The sequence below is a fragment of the Amphiprion ocellaris genome, chromosome 24, assembly GCF_022539595.1.
Source record: "Amphiprion ocellaris isolate individual 3 ecotype Okinawa chromosome 24, ASM2253959v1, whole genome shotgun sequence".
Taxonomy (NCBI): Eukaryota; Metazoa; Chordata; class Actinopteri; family Pomacentridae; genus Amphiprion; species Amphiprion ocellaris.
Window position 1 is genome coordinate 4,958,958 of NC_072789.1, and position 23,865 is coordinate 4,982,822.

At 40.2% G+C, this 23,865-nt stretch overlaps 1 protein-coding gene across 3 annotated transcripts in view; it reads right to left on the bottom strand.

Annotated features, from left to right (window-relative positions):
- il1rapl1b (interleukin 1 receptor accessory protein-like 1b) overlaps window positions 1–23,865 on the bottom strand; it is a 353,384-nt gene that overhangs the window by 11,641 nt on the left and 317,878 nt on the right. For all 3 annotated transcript variants that reach the window (XM_055008610.1, XM_055008611.1, XM_023275009.3), the window contains 2 exons: window positions 9,308–9,453; window positions 4,277–4,423 (listed from right to left, as the gene is read on the bottom strand). In XM_055008610.1, the coding sequence (XP_054864585.1) occupies window positions 4,277–4,423; window positions 9,308–9,453 (293 nt within the window). The remainder of the gene's footprint in view (window positions 1–4,276; window positions 4,424–9,307; window positions 9,454–23,865) is intronic.

Genomic DNA, 23,865 nt, shown 5'->3' on the forward strand with positions numbered 1-23,865 from the left:
TTATAATGTAGGACACAAGGTCTTCTCCCATTCATTTAAATGGAGAAAATATGTGAAATTATGGTAATACATTAGAATTCAACAGTGGACAAAAGCTAAAGCCTCCAAATAGATCAACTGGAATAGACATTAGAAAAGAATTCAATGCTGAGATGTATTAATAGGATGCCTTGGATTAGTCCAAGGACTCTGACACTAAAAAGGCTTTTAAATACTTACTAAATATTCACCAGAGGGTTCCTGTATTTGTTATTGATGTCTAATTTTTTCATCATTCATGATGCCCACTCTCTTTTTTTAGACGTATTTAATTCTACATAATACTTGAGGGGTTAACAGAGAAAAAAGAAAATTCTATGTTTTAAATCCAATTTTAAATTTAATACAAACATATAAAAATGCAAAATTAACAAATATGAACATTTCCAACAGGAAATGTACAAAGACAAATATCAATTTGGGGTCAACAGTCATGTTTTTGGCAATTTTAATGCCTATATTTGACAGTAACTGTGGAGAGAAATAATAAATACGGGGTAGGAGAGTAGTAAATTTGCTGTTTGGGGTATTTACACGCTAGCTAGCTATTTGGTTGCTCCTAATTAATTTTTTTTAGGAAACAAATCAAAAAGATCCTTCCAGCAAACCTCCTTGGAAATGAATATGAAATAGCACACCCATAAAATAGTAAATTAAGCTCAGAGTCCTTTCAGGATTTTCCAAAAGCCAAGGTCTTAACACATATTTAATGTTACAACAAACCTGTAAACCTGTAAATGTTTAAAAGTGTTTTCTTCTAATGTCAAAATATCTTGTTTTAATGTAAGAAATGTCTGGTAATACCAATAAATTTCTCACTATAAAACATGAAACTGATTCATTTTTCTAGAAGTATTGAAATCAAATCCTGTAATTATCCAAATTATCATGTGAAAGAAATGTTTTTTTTTATGTGTAAGTTTGTATATACATCTTTTAACACAATGAACATCTTGTGAAACTTTTCCTCTCCTGGTTTTGCAGCTTCCATATTATGTTAAGCAGATAAGCAGCATTTTTTCTTTCAATTGGAGCAGCTAGAAGCAATGTAAGTGAGGCATAGTGCTTGTGTAAGTGACTTAAACAACTTTCGGAGCAGTAATTAAGCAACTACTCTAAAGTTTACCCACACAACAAAGTATTCAGCGAAAACTTCTTTTCTTTCTTCGTTCTGACAACACAACTCTAGATAAACACAACACCGCTTGACCTTGCGATTATGAATGTGGTATTTATGTTGTTTACTTCTGCATTTTAAGAACGCTAATCAAACAGTGTGCGTTACGGCTCCTTGCGTGCGCGGGAAAACTATAAATGTTCAGTATCGCCAAACCCCACTGAACACAGACGGAAGCCTCATAATTCCACGCCGCGCTTGACAACTCTGACATTCGTATTTATGGCCGAGTGTTGACGAGTTCCCACCTCTTTGTCAAGCCCGCTCGGCTGTTGTCATCATGAAGCCTATTATTGATTCCACTGACACCCACACAATGTGACAAGTGAGCAGTCTTTAACTAAATTGCGCCGCTGACAAATAGCCGACAGTCCGTCCTATTGTTGCGTTAAGCTTACAATTTTACATCTGGCAGAAGAGGGAGGGAGGCGTTCAATTAGCACTTCAAGTGGCCACAATGAAACACAAGCACTTTCTTGGCAGTGTGTGCAGAGTTATGCTGGGGAGAGAGACGGGGGAAAAAAACATTGCTGTGCATCCAGACTCTGGCTTAAGGGCTTTATTGATGAAAAAATGTGTGTGTGTGTGTGTGCGTGTGTGTGTGTGTGTGTGTGTGTGTGTGTGCATATATCTTATATGCAGCTATTTCGCCCCGTCAGTGCAGCAGTTACCATAGAGATGGGAGCTCGGTTTAACCAGCTCCTGCCATTGCTTAGCGACTGCTTTGCCTCCACTCGACTGGCAGCCGTTTCCAGTTGGGTTTAATGCCTCACCCTTCACCTACATGGCGCTGTCACCGGAACTCGCAGATGACTCGCCAGGTGCAGGTGCGAACACACCGGGGGGGTGGCGGCGAGGAGATCTAATCGACCGTGGCGTGGAGGAAAGTATCAAGGGGTCTCCTGAGAGCTCCAGAGGCAGCGTGCTGTGTCTTATTGAACCTGATCCCCTTATACTGGAGAACAAATTGAAAATCTGTTTCTCTCTCCAAGCACTCACTCGGGTGGCACAATTAAAGGAGACAATAGCTGTTTGGCATTAAGTTGAAGGTTTCTTTTCTTCCTTTCCCCCTTTTTCAACACAACTGCCTCTGGGCCATCCATTAAGGCAAAGTTGCCCCCCATTTTTTTTCGAAGCTGGAAGCCCAACATAGCCAGAGGTAATGACTTTCATTGAAACGTCTGATGTAGCAGCCATCACAGTTAAGCAGAGCTGGGAGTGCGCGAGGAGTGAGGCGCAGAATGCTTTTTACCTTTTAACGCTCATAACTCTCCCGCTGTCTCTCTTTCCGCTACCTACAGTCCCTCAGCTTCTCTGAACTAATCTCATTCCCCCTGAATTCATTGCAGCGCTGGTACTTGAGAGACTCATTACAGGGGAATCAAATTAAAACTTGCTCCTTGTCTCAGTTTGATGCATTTTCAAGTCAAGATTCATCCACCAGGCCCAATCAAAGGTTTTTTTTTCCTTTTACTGTTGCTGATGGGGCCCTGGAGTTAATGTTTTTGTCTGGCACAAGGGTCGTGTTTTCATTTGCTTTATGGCGAGCAGAATATATTACCCTTTCACTCATGTGCAGTTTGCATGCGGACATGAGAAAGAACGCAAGCTCTGCATGATCAGAACGCTCCTGTGCCTTTTCTGCTTTTTTGAAAAGAATTCTGGAAAACAGTGATACGGGTCCAAGCACCGAATGGTGTGAAGACCCTATTGAAACCAATGGGTTTTTTTCTTTTAGCAAGGGTGCGAGGACCCGTTCAACGCTGCTTGCAGCTTAAATTTCTACATTTTCTTCATAAACAACCTTAGTATTCAGCAGAGTGAAGAGCAACACTGGTGGACAAAAAGTAACCAAACCTAGTCAGTAATGTATAAAAAAGCATTGAATTTTTCCACAACATAGAGAGGAAATTACTGTGAAAATTTTTACAGCGACATTTAAACTGCCGTGTGTCTGATAAACCTTCAAACACAAAAATAGGACTTGAGGCTATTGTCACTAGGGAAAAAAAATAGTATATCTGCCTTCTCTACAATGGATTTCTCCCTGTGTGATTGAAGCCATTGCAGCCCGATTCAGTGGGAGTGGCACAGAAATCTGATGATGTGCAGCTATTAAACTCCACTGCATGCTGCTCCAGAAATATACACATTAATCAAAGTGGTGTAAACCTCAGGAGAAGAGCTGTATCACACCACTGAAGTAACATATGCAGCTATTAGCATGACATTGGCATGTATGTTTGCTGCACATTTGGGCTTCACAAGTAAATACAATGTGTTTGGCTCATATCCAACAGATAATAATAAGGAAAGAAAAAACCACACCAACCAAATGTACCCTGAAATACAAAGCACATCACCAACAGCTGCTGCATTCACAGTGTTTAAGTGATCAAGGATGCATTTTTCCTTTAAAGCTAAACCATGCGGCTTTGCCTGTTGGAGGTTCTGAAACGTAGCCAGAGGGAACCGTTTGAAAATCCAAACTTCATTACCCAGAAGTCATGCATTGTGATGTCAGGAAAACAGCACTCAGCGTGAGCATTTTTACAAAGCTAGCTTGTGATTACTTTCTTTTTCTTACAAAGATGTAAATGTGACAAGAAAAAGGCAGCCCACCAAAGATCGGTGCTGCTCAGGGGACAGTTTACTGAATATTTTGCAGGCAATTGAGCTCCTCCAGCGGGTCGAGAAGATTCACTAAAATTGACAACAGGATTTCTGAGTTGGAAACTATGGGCGGTTCTTTTCTGTTGCCGCCCATGTGTCATTTAGACCGATAAAACCGCAGAAACATTTACATAAAAATGCTGCCACATGCGGCTTTAAGATATGAAAAATAGCCCAGGTGTGTTCGGAGTGAAAAAAATAAACCTGTGTGCAGAGCGGCAGCGCTACTGTTCAGGTTTGGGATTTAATTCCTGCCGAGTGAAGAAAGGATGTTTTCTCAGCAGCGCAAGGCCGCTTTACAAATCACCCGCCAAACAGCAAACACTGTAGTATCACAGATTATACAGAGGGAAAATAAATTACATCTTGCGTCTTATCTCATCTTACCTCCATCTATATCCTCGCTGCCAAAGTGGTTCCGGTAGAAGAGCATGAGCTCGATTCTGTAGCACTTGTACAGCGTCACCAGGCAGATCAGCAGCATCAGGATCGCTCCCAGACCGCCGGCCAACTCCACCGTGTACATCAGCTCGGCTAATATGATAAACACAGAAAAAGAGAGGTTTTAATGATTTTCTTATGCAAAATTAGGAAAACATGAGCATGAAAAGAACATTTATGGGCTGTGATTTTTAAATTCTCCTGTGATAGTCTGGAATCAATAGAACAGTCCATCAGTCACATCCAAAAAGATTACAAAAAACCCCACAAAAGGGTCGATTTTCCTGCGATTTCCAGCCACTGTGGACAACATGGATGCTTCTCATTTGCCTTATTTGATGCGTCTCCACTCCGTTGGTGAATTGATCAGGTCTGCGATCAATTCCCTTATTTCTCCAAAAAGAGTCACCATGGACAAACCTGTCTCCAGCCATCGATTATCCTTGTATACAGCAAAATGTCAGATTTTTGCTATTTGTGATCCCCCTCCTGGCTTTTGTTCAGCGAGCATATTGAATTTACTTTTAACATTTACTGGCAGTTTAGTCGAATAAAATGGAAGATGACCCTTTTTACTGTCACATTAATCATTATGTTTGTTTTTTATTATTACACTGCAGACTCTGGATGCCGTAATGCATTTTATTCTTCAGAAGCTCACATTTCCTCTGTCTTATTCTCCGTTTTTATGCACCAGCACACAGGAGCAGGTTTGTATCCCACAGCAGAACATCAATAACTCATCAATCAAAAGGTTGTGCATGATGCAGTCATGATGGAGAAGAAAAGCTGCAACCATCTGTTGTTAAAAGGTTGCATGTTGTGAAATGACTCCGCTGTACCTCCACATTTGTTTGAAACAGGCGTTTATGCTTCTCCTGTGGCTGTGTTCATTCAGTCTGTGTCACTTTTTCTTGCTTTTCCCCTCCATCTTTTCACATTGCTCATTGTGGCTGGACTGGCTCCAGATGACACATAGCTCAAACCAGAATGAAAGTACAACCGCTCCTATACCCGTCATTTAATGCCTCCTGGTGTGACTGGATAATGAAAAATTCACATTGAGGCAACCGGCGCGACAATGGCATGTGACAGATCAGACCGCCACGCTCATGAAGATCGGTTACGTGTGTGTACAGCTGTGGAGACGTAAAGCTCCCGGGCTGTTAGCTGAACTGCCTGTTCGTCAACAGATCGAAGCGGTCCACTCTTCCCGCCATCCGTCATCGCTGTCGCCTGACATGAACCTGTGAGAACATGAAAAGGATCAGCGGGAGTTAAATACCAGGGACGGCTGGATTTCACTGATGATGGCTGAGTTTTACATCAGATTATCCTAAATTGTGTGACTCATGCTGTTTTCAAAAGGTTTATACGGGGGCAATCTGATAGACAAATGGTCGGGGCGTATATGCTGTCAGAGCTGAGTTCCTGGTTCAGTTCCCAGCTGAGCGGACGCTTGCTGTATGCCATTCCCCTGCTGTCTTCCCCCGTTTTGATTCAGCGGTATGTATATAGTACCATTTCACGACATAACTCATCTGGGAGCACTTCACATAATACGATCAAGTCAATGCAACATTAAATAACGAAGAAAAACCCAAGAAATGCAAATATTCCTAGCGAGCGGTGAGGGTAAAAGAGAAGCTGCTTCAATCAAAAATGAAAGCAAAATACCGCAAAGTTAATCTTAAAAAGATTCATACAACACAAATATTCAGTAGAAGCTCTTGTTCCTCAGTGGGATAAAAGGTGACAATGGATTCAACCAGTACGCTCAGGAATCGAGGAAGCTGCCTTAACCTCCTGAGACCCGTCCCATTCATTTATGTCCTCTGTACTGGACATTTATTTTTGTTCTAAATCTTTTGACTCATTTGAGATACCCGACTAAATCCTGATGTGTTCAATGGACGACATCCTGGCCTTTCCAATGATATCCAGTGAGTGGGTGGGAAAATGGGAACTTTGTTTTCATGCTGAGACAAAATGGAGACTGCAGCAAAACTCGAAGTGAAAAGTTAAGTCGAATATTGTTAAAATATCCTTGTTTTACTCATGGTAATCGTATATTTTCTTGTTTATACACACGTCAGGAATTATAAATTGGGGTCAGAGTTCAGTTAAACCTTTTTCTCTGCTTGCAAGACATGAAACTGGCCACCTCCTGCGATTGCTACACAACTAAACAGTAAGGGGTTCCAGGTAATAAAATAGGTACTACAGCTAATCTACAGCACTTGAATTGCTGTACTGGCAAATTAAATAAATCAGATGAGGAGCAAAAAAATCAACCATTAGGCTCAATGAGCTCATAAGCTGCCTTGAAACCAAAGTTGTCTCTTTTTCAAGGTTTTTTTTCCCCAGATTCAATTAATTTTTCCCCTCGCCATACAGTCAGTTCAGCTTTATTTATATTGCACCAATTCACAACCTAAGTCATCTCAGGGAAATTCACATAGTAAGGTGAAGGCCGTACAATATTATATTATAGAGAGACACCAAAAATATTCAGCAGAGGCCGGAGTTATTCATTCAATGGACTCAACCATTAGGCTCAATGATCTAGTAAGTTGCCTTGAAAACCAAGTCGTTTTCTTTGTCTTTTCATGATCTTGTCTGCTTTTCAAGGTTTTTTTCTCCTCTTTTACAGTGTTTTCTGCCGGATGTAACTCCATCTTTTCCCGCTCAACATTTCCCCCCCCCCCCCGGCTACGCCTCACAAAATCTGGGTGGTCAGCCTTCATTGGCTGACTAATGGACAACAGTAAAAGCCTGGACTAACTGCAATGCTGCACACACACATAAACATGGATGGAGAGGACCCGCGTGCATCACCATCCATCACCGACGCGCATTTAACCTCGTCGGAGAGTGCGATGCCCATCCCACTGCAGCGGCCATCAGGCTGACAGCTCCCATGATGAAGGATGATGTTCTAGAGAGCTAACGAGCATGGCCCGTGACGCTTCATCACGCCTGTCCGGTGACGACCTTCAGCCAAACTCACGGACGGACGTTTGCACACGTACACAAACAAAAGAGCAAACAAACTCAGGGCAGCATGACCACAGGTTTCCCCATCGGGCATCCGACTTTCTCCTCTTGTCTCCGTTCCTCTCTCCTCGGCCCTGGGAATCTTGCTGAAATGGTTAGTTTTTTCATGAACAAGAACTGCAAGAAGCAACTCCACTTCCTCCCTTCCCTTCCTCCCCACTGTCCTCTCCACCTCCACTCTGCCCTCCCCCCTTAGTGCTCACTGCTTCCCTACTCTGATTTCTGGACAGTACATAACCAGCCAGCTGCTTCTCAAGCAGCAGAGATTACAGCGGAGGAGGCCAATTCTTCTCAGCCTGGCATCCATATTGTAGCAGCGCTGCAGTGGGACAGATTAAGACAAATTAGCTCCTGACGACTCGAAGGCTGGATTTGATGGAGCCACATGGCATCGAGCGATTCATCACCTCGTTCTCTCTGTCTATTTCTGCATCTCTCTGTCAAGGGAAGGAGATGAAAGGAAGGAAGAAGAAAAGCCAGAGTGCTGGTTGAAGGGTGAAATTGGGAAACCTGAGCCTGCTGCTGCTCACTTTAACAAATTAGAAATCTACTTGCATGCAGTACAGATGGTTATTTACCGCTATTGCTGCTGCAGTGCTGAAATTACCGTAGGGTTTATTGCCATAAAAAAAAAAAAAAGTTGGTCAGGAGAACTTTTTGACTGCAAGAAGTGGAAATAAGGATGCCTCTTCATGCTAAGATACATACAAGTGAAGACATATTCCGACTGATGCTGCTCGATTCCAAGCGTCTGCATGTGTGACAGAAAGAGAGGCAAGCAGGGGAGAAGTAAAGATGTGCTCAAACTGAAAAGACCAAATTCATTTTGAGTGTTGTGTGCTGTTTTCACAGCTTCAAGAGACAAGTGAAGGAAACTCTGATGCATTTTGAAAGCCAGCATAAACACTGACTGGTGTTGTACTGCACCACATATGGAGCAAGTAAAAAAAAAAAAAACTTTCCAGAAAACATGGAAACGAGTCGATTTCTTGTAGTGTCGCAATCCTGCGAGGACCAGGCTAATCTTCTCCAGTTTATTCTGAGATTCGACTGTGCAGCATAAACCCCTTTAATATAGCAAATGGAGGGGAACTGGGCTGGCATCAAAGCTGGATCCAAAGCTGCGAGCTTAAAAGAGAGGAGAAATATCTTACTATGTAAATGTATTCAACACTGACAACTTTAAGGCTGCTGAGACCCCCCCCAGCCTTGCTAAAAAATTAAAAAAATCTCACATAACCACAGTGAGGGAAAAAAAAGAGAAAAGTGCATCTCTATTTAAAATCATCACAGAATCAACTTTCAAAGAGTCATCCGCAGCGAGGCGAAATCAGAGGGAAAAACTCGCAAAAGTTCTCTTGAATAAAAAGACAAGGGGAAGGGCAGAGACAACAGTAGCCAGTGAAGAAAGATGAGAAAACGTCTGAGTGAGAGTTCAGCGATCAAAGCGGGATTCGTGTGCATGTGCATGTGTTGGGGGAGGTCATCGCCAGACAGTCAAACAGCTTGTCTGGCATCATAACACCGAAGGCTGCCTCTCTCTGAACGCAATTATTCTTTCGCGGAAAAATAATGCTTCCTCTGGCTGCGGTGGATGAATAGGCTTTTTTGCACTATCTACCATACTGTCCCATTTTTTTTCCCTCCCTGAGGCAGGAAACCACTGGTCAATTCCCAGATTCCCGCTAGTAGTTCTTCTTCGTACTTTGTAAACTGCTGCAGGAGATTCACTACGTTGTCACAGCGAAGGCCCGTGGTATTAAATGGTGTTTTTCACCTTCAGAGCTGCGACACGGCATTATTAAACATCCAGGCTTTTCTATTCATCCTCTCGATGCACGGTGAAACACTGTATAAGCTTTTAACAGCTGATCTTTTTTCATCTAACGAATGAATCGGTGTGCTTTGTGCTCGGCTCACCTTTCTTGGTGAGCTGGATGTTGGCCTGTCGTCGCCCGTTGCCGTTCTCCACGTAGCAGGAGTAATTGCCCAGATCGCTCTCCTCCAGAGAGTCGATGGTCAGAGAGATGGAGACCTCCTGCTCGCCCAGGTGCTCCCGGATTGTCCTGTAGAGGGCAGCAGAGAGAAATTAAATTATGAATGTAGGTGTTGGGTGGTAAACAAAATGAAACTCTGGGGTTGGAAGAGAATAAAAGCAAAGGACGGGGAGTAAGAGTTTGATTGTAAAATAGTCAAAGCAGTTATTTATTTTTTAAAGGTGCATTATTCTATAAACACAATAATAGTCTCAATTTAAAGCTGCACCAGTCTGTATTTTTATTTGAACAATTACTATGGGAAAAAAATACGTGAAAAGAATCGCACTTGGTAATGACCAGAAGATGTCAACCAGAGTGTTTTACAATCTTTTTAGCTCATTGTTTTGCATCTAATAACCAGAACTTTTCTTTTGATTCACTCTCAGCATCTACATCAACCTTACTTTATTTATTACTTCTGTTTTTAGTACAAAACACTTGGTTAAATTCTCAATTCTCTAAGTTAGCGGCTATCCGATGAACACAGTTAAGCATTTAGCTGCAGGGCTTGGGACATGAAGGCAAGTGAATATTAGACCGCTCAAGTAGCCAGAAAGTGACTATATCATTCCATTTCTGCAGAATATATCAAAAGAAAAATGGTTTACAATTGTTTTCAACTTTAAAATGATAATAGTCCAATAGCTAGACTGCATATGTGTTGCAAATATCTGTAATTCAAAAGAAACTCCAAGTCTAGTCAATGGGAATGTTTCAGATATCCACATTGTCATTACTCTGTCAAGGAAGTGGAGCCTCGGTGGAGTTATGTGACGATCGGTGTACGTTTGTCTGTCTGTGGGAAGCCTCACACGAGCAGCGTCATGCGCCACAATTAAGACTAGTTATAATTAAGATTGAGACACATTTGCTGCTCAGTGCTGTAACCAGTGGAGCCGCCCTGCTGGACAAAGGTGTGATGACATGTTTCTCAATTATCTTCTGTTCCGATACAATCTGTCTCTATTACTGTGACTCATTAAAAATGAATTACAGGTGTGAAATTACATGTTGCTATTGTCTGCACCTTCTCACACTGCCCCCATGTGGCCAAAAACATCAGGTGGTGCAGCTTTAAACCCACATTATTTAATTATTTGGCCACTTGAAGGCAACACAACAAGCTGGAAACACAAACATACTTCCATATCCAGCAAACACAGACAACAGTATTACCCCTAGCTCTACTTATTTGAAAAATAGCGTCCTCTAACTTTGTGTGTCGCCCTTCGCCCTGCTGGACCGATAGCAATTTTGTGTGTCAAAACAACAAACTTAAAGAAGCCAAACTGCTCGAGTAGAGTGATATATCTGTCACCCATTACCAACAGTCACTTGATTCTGAATTAATCTAAAAAATTAATTAGTGTAGCTTTAATTAACATGCCATGATCAAAAATGGAGAAAATCTGTGATTACGCTGAATAGTAGCTGCTAGAAAGCAACAAAAAAGCATTACTTTAAACCTGATTTACCTCCTAATTTGCTGGGGTAGTGATGAATACATGCTTGAGTAAAAAGCAGAGCAGTTTTGAGACACGCTAAGTAAAGTGGAAAAACCAAAAGTGGAAATTGTCAGATTGTAATTTCCCTCCTAGCTTTGGTCATTTTACCTCAGAAAGTGGCAGAATGAAGAATAATTGTCTGCTCCCTTCATTTTCCCATCATTTATTTTGAGAAACAGACAGAGAAAGTGTTTCCTTGATGTGAGAAAGTTGATACTGTGGACCGTTGAAGTGAATTCGCTGCAAAATCTTCCCGGCCTGATTTGGATCCAGACAGATTAGACGTTTCAGGACTTTTGAGGTGTCGCTGTGTTGATGAAAGGATGATTCGCTGTCTGAGCCAAAGACGACTTTTCAACACGAAGTGTCTGACATTGGATGGCGTCTATCAATTAATCAGGAGGGCTGACTGATGTCTGCTCAACAAGTTTTTGGACTTTTGGTCAGTAAAACCAGCAGAAGCTGTTTGGTAAAATCTGAAGAACAGCATGACTTCAAAAATGAGGAACTGACATACTAATTGCGAGGTGTACATCAAAGTAGCTTCTGACAGACTTCGTTTAGGAAGGTTGATTGATGACAAAAATACACTTTAAACATCAGAGCTGAAGTTGAGGTTTTTGCAAGTATGCTCCGCGCTGACTGATTCCAATTAACAACACTAGTTGTTCTCTAAAAGCAAAAACTAAACTCAAAACGTCAAGCAGAGAATACTGTCTCTTTAATAAAATATGGATTTGTTTGACAAAAAAAACAAAAAAAAAAAAACAAGTTTGCCTGAAGGAAATTTCAGTTGTGTCTACAGTTTGCAATCCATAAATCCTGACCTTGGAATTACAAGCTTCCATCCAGGTGGAGTGCAACTCTGAGACGGTGTCAGAGATAAGATATGCGCTTTATAACCACTGTACTGCTACACCTATCATTCCCAAGCCATAAATATGCAGATGCCTCCACCAGACAGAGCCTCAGTTTAATCCCAAGCTCTATAATTTGCTGACATTCGTAGCAGCTTTTTACTCTCCAGAGGTAACCCCTTAGTGCATCAATAAAACAAAACTACATAAAGGTAGGAGCTAACTGTCCGTGACTGACAAGAAGCCAACATCACATGAGTCATGACACATTTCCCTCCACAAAAAATACTGCTCCGTCGACTCGTTGAGGCTCTTGATGTTGATTGGTTGTGACATGCTGGTATGGGGATAATAGTGTGACTGTCACGATGCACTACGGCGCCGACCTATCACACAACATTTCGCCAGGAGGGGTTAGTGAGTGGGGGAAAAAAAAAAAAGCCCTCCATGTGTTGCAAAGAATTCAGCCATTTTCAGGCAAGGAGTCAAAACCACGACCTTGACTATTCAAAAGTGCAGTGGAAGGAACTTGGATGTTTGTTTTCTTTTTTACTTGGCAGGACATCCAGACAATACCAGTTTTCTCTTCATTATCAGTGTCTTCCTTATTTTAAATGAGGGGAAAGAGCAGTGTCATACTGTAGTCAACTGGCTTCAATGAGCAGCCTCAAAATGTCAAGGTATAACTTCAACGCTTTGAACAAACTAAGCACATTTCAACTAAGCTCTTCTGTACGAGAGTCTGGCTGCTATTTAAGACTCTGTGGTTATGTCTAAATCGTTTTTCAGCTTTTGTCAGTCTACAGGTAGGTTTAAAAAAACACGTTTTTAAATATAGACTTGATTCGGCCGATCTGATATTGTCAGACAATTTGTTACAGTCCTAGAATGAAAGTAAAAAACTCTAAGCTGTAGAAGGCAGGTCTGAGCGAGTCTACTAATGCGTTGATTGAAGCCGAGGTGCTGATAAAAAAATAACTCTCAAGCTTGCCGTCAACCACTGACAACAACACGACACAAGACTAACAAGACTTAAGAGCCTACAGCTACAATCTCAGCTGTTTGAGGCTGTGCTGACCTAAATGCTAACATCAGTGTACTAACATGCTTGCAATTGCAGCTTTAATGCATCTTTTAGTATCGATGGCTCGAAAGGAAAGGTCAGGGGGTCACCACAGGGGTGGACCTGTAAATGTCTGCACCAGATTTTATAGCAATCCATTTGATTGTTAGTGAGATATATCACTGGATAGACAATTGACCTGCTGGTGACCATCATTTTCGATCACAACAACCACCAACAGCATAGCAACAAAAGACATAATATCAAAGAATATCTCTAATTGCCTTTATAGACCATCCATCCATCCATCCATCCATCCATCCATCCATCCATCCATCATCTACGCACGGCTTATTCCTCGTTAGGGGGTGGGAGTCTATCCCAGCTGACTTAAGGCGAAGGCGGGACACCCTGAACAGTTCACCAGTCTATCACAGGGCAACAAAATATTTAGAATCACCATTGGGAGGAAGTCGCAGTACCTGGAGAAAACCAGCGCATGCAAACATGCAATCTCCATTCAGAAAGATCCCAGGCCCAGGCCAGGAGGCCAAGCGGGGATCTTCAAGGCAGGTAAGGCAACAGTGCTAACCACCGACCCACTATGCAGCCCTTCAAAGACCAGCCCCTACTTGACCATGTTGTCTTAAAAATGAGGTCACCTCTAGGACTGAAAAATGTTGCAGTTGTTGGAATGGCCACTTGAGGCCGTCTCCAAAAGTGAGTCAATCAACCCACCATGTTAAAACGGCCACTTTCAGAATAAACATGTTTACAACATGGTACAAAATACAGTTTTCGTCTTAGTAGCAAAGGGTCAGGAGATCACAAACATCAGTCGTATATATTGTCTGCAGACCATGACTATCTGCACAAAGTTTAGTCCTTCAGCATCGACGTTCTGGGCTGAAAAATAAAGCCAATGCACAGTGTCAAAACTTGGAGTTCGTCGAATGGCTTGAGGCTGAGTCAATCCCCATAGACCGTTATCTTAAAATGTCTAACTTTACAGCAGAAATATACAAAAAAAATGTCTCAGCAGTTAATATCCCCGATGATGACAACTGTATAGTGGTCAATCTTTACATAATTCACATATCTAAATTGTGTAAAGGCTTAAAGTCATGCATTATTAAGGATGTGGCCATTTTGACTGACATGTAGGTGCATCACTGGACAGTCTATGGCCCAACTCAGCTGCTCACACAGTAGTCCACCTCTTTGCTTAATTTTGGATTAGCTGGGAGTCAGGAGGAGTCGGGCACTGGCAAAATCGCAAGAGCTGGAGTAACTGGGTTGGGTTTCTAAGTTGTTCCAGAAACTTGTAGGTGACACCAGCGAGTGTTAAACCATCTTTAAATACAGTTTATGGCGTTGCCCCACAGAAAATATTGAGTTGGTGCTCAAAACTGATCTTGAACCCAGCCTGAACCAAAATGTCATTTGGAACTGGTCTCAAAGTTTCACCAAGCATTATTTCAGGATTGCACATAATTATTAATGAAACCACTAATCATTATGTGTATTGACAACAGACTAAAGGTAGTTCAAAAATGTCTAGCCTTCTTAAAAAGACAGAGACCTTAGTGGACATAAAATTTTACACAATGAACCATATCTTGTATGTGAACAGAATGTAGTCTTTCTTTCACAATACTACCAGAATTAGCTGAACAGTTAAACAAGTACAAAACAAACTTGTATGTGGCCAAATAAAGACCAAGACCTACTCCATGTAAAACCATTTGTGATGAGAGGAGAACAGCAGGAAAACAATGCCGGTTAAAAGAGCAGAATTTCTCCTGCTGTGCATAAACAGGGATGATATACGAGCAGATAATGTTTTTAAGGTTACAAAAATTATAGCTATTTCAGGCCCCTGCTTAATGATGCATGGGGCTAATAGTGCGAAAAAGGTGCGAGTGCCACTTGGGTATTCATCTGCTGCCTGCTGCAGGGCATTTGAATATGAAAACTCATCTAATTCCTGTTGATCAATGGACGGGCTAAACAAAGCAGATTGTGAAGTGCTGTGGGGATAAAGACAAACTACAACACGACCACTGCTGCCATGGCAATATCTTTCATTAGCGTTACAAAGTGCGGCTAATAATTGGTATCCCACATAGAAAATATCACACTGCATGTAAAAATTTCTTTTATTGACCACGCAAGAGAACAACCATTAGAGGTAATCACTTTTTAGCTACCTGGAATAGCTGCTTCATAAAAACTAATAATAAAAGAGCACTTTTTAAGCTGGTGTTCTGCAGAGGGAGCATAAAGGTTACTCAGTGGAGTAAAGGTTATGTGAGTACATGCGAAAAGGAAATTAATTTAGCTTTTTCTCTTAATTCCTTTGAGCTCATCGTTCTCCATTGTGTGGCCAGTCGGGCGGAGACACGAGGCTTCACAAGGCTGGGATATAGATCCACGCTGATGGTTTTTTAAAGAGGCAGCACCCATGTGTGACTCAACAAAGACTGAACTGAAACACTCTGGGCGCCGGCAAAGAAACAAACAAACAAACAAAAAAAATCAATCTTTGTTTACAAAACCCCTCGTATCAATCAAACTTGTTAGTGTAAGTCTCGAGTAGAGGAATATATGAGGAATGTTGAAGCATGACCGCACCCACACAAACAGCTGGCAAGGGGATGTGTATCAAAAAGTGGTGGTAAACTAGTGCCGTGTAGCTTGATGGGAAATGAAATGCACCAGGAGCCTTGATGCTGTTCAGGAGGAGCTGTCACACTGCTATGACTCACCGAGATTCTCCAAGACACAGAGACACACTGAGACACACCTCAGGGTCATCGCAAAAAAAAAAAAAAATCTCAGAGTTTGTTTTTGTAGCTGCTTTCAATCTCATGGTAAACCTTGGTGCCAGTAAGACAGACCAGGATTCACCAAAAACCAGCCCAAAGTGATGGAATCTACAGCAGCAGTGGATAAACCCTCCATTATGGCCGCAAGGCAAAATATTACAACATCATTATTCATTTCAAACATGACCACACATCGCATATCAGCCCTGATAAACATGCCTCCTTCAGAGGAGCTGCAGCAGGATCACATTGGATCCTTTAAGCATATCTAAGCGCTGCAATGTATCTCCGCCTGATGTTATCTGGTGCAGTATTTCCCAGCAGTCTCAATGTGACACCTGAACTTTTGAACTGCACGATGTTTTCATGCTGTTCTTTTTTTTTTCTAAATGCCTCGCTGGCTGGCTGCTTGATAAATTTGTTCCCTGCCATCTGCACTTCTCCTGGTTGATTTGAATTCGATCAGTGCCAACTTGAAATGTAAAATTGCATACAATGACAGATCACCCGGTAGGCATCAGCTCGGAGTTGGCATGCGTGTGGCACACTGTTGCATCACTTGGTGGTAGGAGTGCTCCATTTTTTCCAGACTGTCTTGTCAAGCTTCACATGATGCAGGGCAAAGTGTTATTACTGCTGGTCTTTGTGGACATTTGCGGAAATGTGTTTGCATACATACACTACCATTCAAAAGTTTTGGGTCACTTAGAAATGCCCTTATTTTTGATAGAAAAGCATTGTTTTTTTCAATGAAGATAACATTCAGTTATTTAGAAGTACAGTCTAGACATTGTTAATGTGGCAAATGACTATTCTAGCTGGACATTTTTAATAGAATGTCTACATAGGGGTACAGAGGAACATTTCCAGCAACCATCACTCCTGCATTCTAATGCTACATTGTGTTAGCTAATGGTGTTGAAAGGCTAACTGATAAAACAAGATCCAGTTTCACATGTGCAAATAAATACCATCAATAGTTAACTGTCTCAACCCCAAAACTTGGTATTCAGTTTGAAAGGCATGTTATCTTTTTAAAAAAAGGCCCAATTTTATCAGAGCCAGAAACGAAAAAAAATTAAAGAGTTGTTGGATTTTCAACTGTCCTTGAACTAATCATCTGTGATATGCCTATCTATCGGACAACTAAACCAAATTTAAGCATAAATTTGCAATATTCCATCAAAATCGTGTCTTTAAAAACTGCCAAAATTAAAATATTTGTTTTAACCAGATTCTGTAAAAACAAAAAAGAATTGCGCTTCTTCAGTGCAACTAAGAAGTCCTTGTTGAGTCAACAGTTCTGTGACAAAAATTCAGGGGAGATTCGGCTGAACTGCAGGCAGTGTTTACACAGAGCTGAGAGGAGACAAGTATGTAAAAATATACAAGTAGTAAAATATGTACAGGATGTACAGTCAGCATTTGTCACTTGTGGACACTTGGAAAAAATATTCAATTGTTGATTTAAATTTTTGTAGAATAAATAATCAAAGAAATTCTATGAGAAATTATTTATTTATTTCCTTTAATGATTTCTAGCATTATAATTGTGTCATATTGCACAAAAGTCGTTATATTGCAGTATAAAATGGACTCACAGTGAGTTAAAATGTGACAGGAGGAAAAAATGCCAAGAAACTGCTGGGGGTTCAGAGGGTTTAAGCATTCTTGGTCCTAATATATAAATGATATGTTCTCTTCTGACCTTTCCTGCAAGTTTCTGCGGCAATAAATCTGGCAGAGGTGACTCGCTGCAAGCCATGCACCTGAAGTGTGGCAATGCCAAACTGGGAGGAACCCCTGAAAACAATAACGGGAATTTATCTGCTGGCTGGCATGAAAATGCATGAACACGCCCTTCGGGAATTGGAGAGAGGTGATTTAGGAAGGATGTCTATACTGCTGTGGTTGCTTAGTTTCCCTGGTCTGTAATAAAATAGATGAATGGAAAACAAGCATGCTGAGAATTCCTGGTGTTTGGCAAAGTAAAGGTCAGATGCTATGTGGTGAAATTACATAGGTGTAAAAACAGGTAACACAGTGAGGAACTACAGACTATAGTTGAGGTACAACTGCTTCTTAAGTTGCATTTTATCATCTGGCCTGGAAGGTAATGAAAACCAGCGTTTTTGTTAACTCTAAGTTATTTTACAGTTTGTGTTCTGAAGGAATAATTTGACATTTTGCTACAAGTTAGATGAGAAGATCAATACCACATTCACAAAAATTCCAGTGTCTAAATTTTAGCTGATTCTACAATGTTCTTTTTAATCCTTACCATGCTACATTCTACATTTCACTAATGTATCATAAATCACAAATGTAAACACAGCACAAAGGTTTATATTGTTCCATTTTCATTATGGCATCAATGTCAGACTGTGCTGCAGTAGAAGTACTGCTGGACCATGAAAGCACCCCGACGTCCCATGAATATATCTGCGAGAGCATTAATTAAAGTCAAAAAATGAAATGAAATTCTACACTTGAACTGCTGCTCAAAAGGGTGCTCTATGTGTGCACGCCAGGGACCGAAGCTTCTCCTGGTTTTAAACTTCTGCTGCACAGCCTTTATGCATGAATTCTGCTCTGTGACCTCACCTCAGAGATCCACGAGGCCTTGTTCTGCAGCCACAAAAATTTCATATCAACCCTGAATATCAGTGGCGAAACGTTGTGCCAAAAGCTCCATTTCATGTATTACAAGCAGTCCTTCAGGGAATACTCCTGTGTGATTAATTTCCATTTCAAAGCTAAAAGCTCATGGAATGATGTCAGGGAGTGGGTTTGAAGTGGTGCACATTCAAATGGGAGCAAAAAAATAAAAAATAAATAAAAACACACCGAGGGAGACGGTATCACGCAGTGGCACACAACAAAAATATGCGTATTTTAAAAAGTTGAAGGCACCCACAATATGCTCAAGAGCCTCTTCACTTCGACGCCTGCACACACACACACACACACACACACACACTTTCAAAGTTGCTCAGGGTCACAGTTTTGATTTCTTGGCTTGTTACCTCATTTAACTATGGTATGAAAGCAGGCTTCTAACTGCATGTGACGCACCGCTCAGTCCTCGTCCTTCTCATCTTCTGCGTACCACCTCCCCAATGCTGCCACCTGCTGCCCCCCACTCCCCACTCCTACACCGCCCCCCTCAAATCCACCAGGCTCTAATTGGCCTCGTGTCCTTCACAACAGAGAGCGGCGCTGAGAGCCGGACGGAGCGTGCTAGCAGGCTAATAGAGACATCTCGAAATGCCAGGTCACCGACTGGGCCGCCAGCTCTCCTCCCAGCCTTGTCACGCTGCTTACAGTTAACCTTTTCATTAGACGGCATTTGTCCACAACAGGGATTTTCTAGTCATACATGTGGTCCGTCAAAGGAGCACAGAGGGGCGGGAGATGAAAGGGTGTGCGATGGGTTTATTTTGGTGTAGATGCAGTGGCAAAAATGCCAATGTGAGCAAGTAGCCATCTAGAAAATTCCAGCTATTGCTATTTATGCTCTGCATTTTCACAGCATTCATTTAATGCGTCTCTATATAGTAGTTTTCAATGTTTGTGACCTCATACTGCAAGGTTATGGGTTTGATGTTTGACACAATAAGTAAAGTTTTTCAGTTCAAATAAATTTTGGTTGACAGATGAATCAGATGAATAGACGTATATGTGTTTATTTTTTTAAATGTATAAAATTTTAAAATGATATAGATTGGAAAAACTGATTTTGATGATTTAAAGCCTGGATTTAGTTCGGTTTTCCCACTGTATGGTACATAACATGAGCATAAGTAGTTCAAGGACCTTCAAAAAGCTGAAAATCCATAAATTCATTCTGTTTTCATAGTTTCTAGGTCAGATAAATGGTGTAAAAATTTTATCGATTGAAAATTACCGTATTAAAATATAATAATTATTATATTATTATATTATATAGTAATTTTCCATCGATAAGATATATTTTCAAGATTTGACTTTACTTGAGATTATGTTTTTTAACTTTTTAATATTTAATGAAGTATATTCATGTGCAAGAACAATGAAATTGCCTAATATATTTGCTGATAACAGTAATAATAATATATACTGATGATTTAAAGATAAAACTGCATTTTTATATTATCAGAGCCTAGTTACAAAGACATTTCTTCAACATTTTGGTTGCAAAAACCTCTACCTATTTCACAAACAGATCAAAGTAAAATTACAGAATTTTTTGTTCTATGCGACTAATTCTATTTAATTTTAGAAACATATTTACACTATAAACTGGATTTTAGCAGTTTTATCTATTAAATTACAACAAATTGTGAAATTAAAATGACTATCTGAATGTATAGGCTGTATTAACTGTCTTTTGATGTCAAAAATTTTAGTTTTATTAAAGGAAATGCTATTATTCCAAGTCACATGCTTTTAATATACTTTTACATTTGCCATCTATATTTAGAATTTTATTTATATTTTTATGCATTTCTAAAACAGGATATATCTTTAAAATAAAAATGGTAAAATTCAATACATTAAAAGATCTTTTTCAGTGTATGGTAGTTTGAGTTAGTGGCTGTCTTCCGGCATTCCTGTATGTAATTTTATCTCCTTGCTACCATCACTGTTCAGTATCTAATACATCAAGTTACTGCTAATGTAAGGTAAATATCGCCTTGTCCTGCTGCGTCACATTAAGCGCATTCAAGTGGCAAAACACACGTGAAGTCAAATGCATAAAGCAAAACACTATTAAGGAAAAACCAACAGCAAAATCTCTTTCCTGAAACAATGTTCTTGTTAATCTGGATGCTCCACTGACTTCACTCAGAACAGCTGGAAATGCATTAGACCTCAATACTACTTTCTGCAGACATATACAACCAGGAAATTGTTTCTAGAAACTATTTTTTGGCTCCCTTTTTTTTCTACAATGCAAACATCGCAAACAATATACCAGTTTCGAAGTTTCTTAAATAGAAAACTATGCATGGCTGGATGTCGCCACACAAGGAGCAGCTCTTCACGCTTTTGTTTCTTTAGGTGTTAAAGCCGACACACCTTTGCCTTTACCTTATTGTCTTAATGCCCTGGTGATGACTGCGGAGCAAAGAAACACATTCCTGAGGATTAAGAATTTCCTCTTCACTGCTAATACTCAATAAATTACAATCTTTTTCTAACAACATCTGGGAGACGGTGACCAGATCGCTGCACAAACACATTACATTCTGCTGCATTATGTTAATTCTGAAGCGACACCTTTTGCACCTGGATGTCTGTCGATACATTTATTTTGTATATCTGATTTTTTGTAAGATTTCATGGTCCTCATCAGCCTATCTGTGTGAATAAAGGTAAAATATAAGAAGTAGTAAACAGTGCTAGCTGATGCAATACATCAGAGATGGTAATTAACCCTTTGACCTGCAAAACCTGCATGCAATAATTTTAAAAAAAGGTCAAAATTACACCATTTATCAGAGCAAGAAACTGTGAAAAACAGAATGAATCCTCCGATTGTCAACAGTCCTTGTACTACTTATCTATGATGCACATTTCTATAGGAAAATGGAACCAAATCTAAGCATAAAACTGCGGTATTTAATCAAAATCACCTTATTCTACTATAGACTCGTTTAAAAATTTGTCAAACCTAAACTGTATAAACTAAACTTTCAAAAATTATATGCCTGTTCGATGACTGTATTTCTGTCCGCACTGAGAAGACAAGGGATACTTGGAAAGAAGAATTGGGTATTGAAATATCTGAATCTATGTGGACCAAATGCCTGTCTAAAATAAATTCTTGCTCTGTAAACAGCAGACATAGATTAATCCAGTTTAAAATTGTCCACCGTCTACATTACTCTAAATCCAGATTACACAAGATCTATCCCTCAGTCTCCCCGGTGTGTGACAGGTGCAATGTGTCAGAAAGCACTTTATCTCATGCTTTTTGGTCCTGTCCCTCGTTAGCAGGTCTCTGGTGTAAGATATTTGATTTTTATTCTAAAGCATATAAATCACCCATTAAGCCTGACGCAGGACTTGCTGTTCTAGGCTGCACACAAACTACAAAAACTATTCCCGCTACAATGCGGCAGCCATTAGAACTGGGTCTGATTGTTGCAAAGAAGTTAATTCTAAAGGAATGGAAGTCTCCTGTGGCGCCTTCATTCCGCCTGTGGGTCACTGACATGTTGTCTGTAATACAAATGGAAAGACTTCGTCATGACTCAAATGACTCAAAGAACACTTTTACAAACTACTGGAAACCATTTGTGGATCATTTGTCGTCTCTGTAAATTTATGTTTTTGTTAATGTCCGTCTGGTTTCGTCTGAGCCTTGTTTTGTTCGTTTTGTTTTGTTGCTTTTTTCTTTTTGTTCTGTGTTTTTTGTTAAAAAAATGAAAATAAAATATGGGAAAAAAAAAAAAAAACAAAACCTAAACTGTATTTTGGAAAAAAATAAAAATTCAACGTTTCTTCCAAACCATGAAGTCAAGTGCAACCAACACTTGTATGTAAACAAGATAAAAATCTATGCTGTAAAAATATCCATCATGTGTAGATTCACCTTTTTCCAGTATCGGTAACATCTGTTGGAAAAATGTCAGACATGCGGATGCCAGGTTTTCTTATATTTTGTAATAAAATAATCAAATAAGCTAGACTTTTCTTGAATTTCTAACAGCATCACACATTCTCTCTATTTCTAGTCATCAAAATCCAGCGAAATTCGCTGGATTTTGTTAGTTTTTTTTCTGAATGTTCTTATGAAACATTTTTAACATTTCTAACACACCAATCACAAATCTAACAAACTTGCCAGTCAAAGGTGAAAAACAGACTTCGAACACCCACTGAAAGGCTCAACTATGCTTCAGCAAAGGCAAGCAGTGTTTGCTGTCTATGGTTTATCCTAAATCAGTCAATAAAAATAGCTCTGGATGACTTCCGTATGTCGATGTTCTCCAGCTAAAATACCACTTTTCTCCATATGAGCTGTGCATACTGTGAGCCAAAAGAAAGAAAACAAACTTGTCCTTCAGCCAAAGGCAGCATGCAAGTTGAAGTTGGTTTTTAATCAGTCTGGCTGCTCTCGATCAACTTTTGTTTTGCACAGCAAGCGCTGCTGTTTCTAGTTTCCTGATATAAAGTTGTATGAAAGGTTGTCATCAAAAAGGGCTTACCGCAAGGCGACCAAAGGATTCTTATATTTGCTTTGTTTGAAATGTGATTCCTTCTTAAAACCTGAACAGTGCAACATTTTCAAAAACTTGTGTTGTTTTTTCCTCACAGGACTTTACTGCTGCAAAAAACCTATAGAACCAGCCAATTAGATTGCAGTGCTGGATGAGCAACCAGCTTCAGGTGCTGTGTGTGTGTCTGAGTTTGGAATAAACAGACCTTTGCTTCCAGTGATGAGTGAAAGCCAAAAGATGGAGGTCACCCAAACGGAAAAGGAGGCCAACATGGACATTTCAGTCGGCGTTTCCATCTGTTGTGCTGCTCTGCTATTATCTTCTCTACTTATATTTCACTGATGGAGCAACGCCTGAGCTGTGCATATATATTGTACACGATAAAGAATGCATTGCAGTCTGCATTATTAAACAGCCACATAAAGCATTCATGAATATCGTTTAGATGATAGCTTGGCAGTGAAAGGTTCCCTTTATTGTTTGGTGTGTTGATGTGCCATTGCACAATTGTGGTAACTGGGTTTAAACAGGTGTTTACCAATTCAGCCCAGGGGTCCTTTGCTGCTTTTGAAGAGATTAGAAGTACTCTGTTGAAATATTAACCGGTTTAGTTCCCTCTGAACCCTCAGCCATTTCTGGGTATAGCCCTGTCACACTGTATTCACTGTGGGCTCATTTTTCACTGCAATATAAAGTCCTGCAGCTCTATGGAAACAGTAAAACCATGAATAGACGTATGGAGAACTCAAAGATTTCTTCTGTGCTGAATGATGGAGATATAATGCCGTAAATCGTGAAAGTAGGAAAAAAAAGTTGAATTTCTTTGATTATTTGCTTTACATTTTGCAACAGCTTTTATTTTTGTTAAATTTTACATGAGGCATAGAGTGATCATGATAAAATATCACCATTTAAAGCCTCTATTTAGCAAATTTTTTCCAATAGAATCGCACGTTGTGTGATTAGACAGTTGGAAAT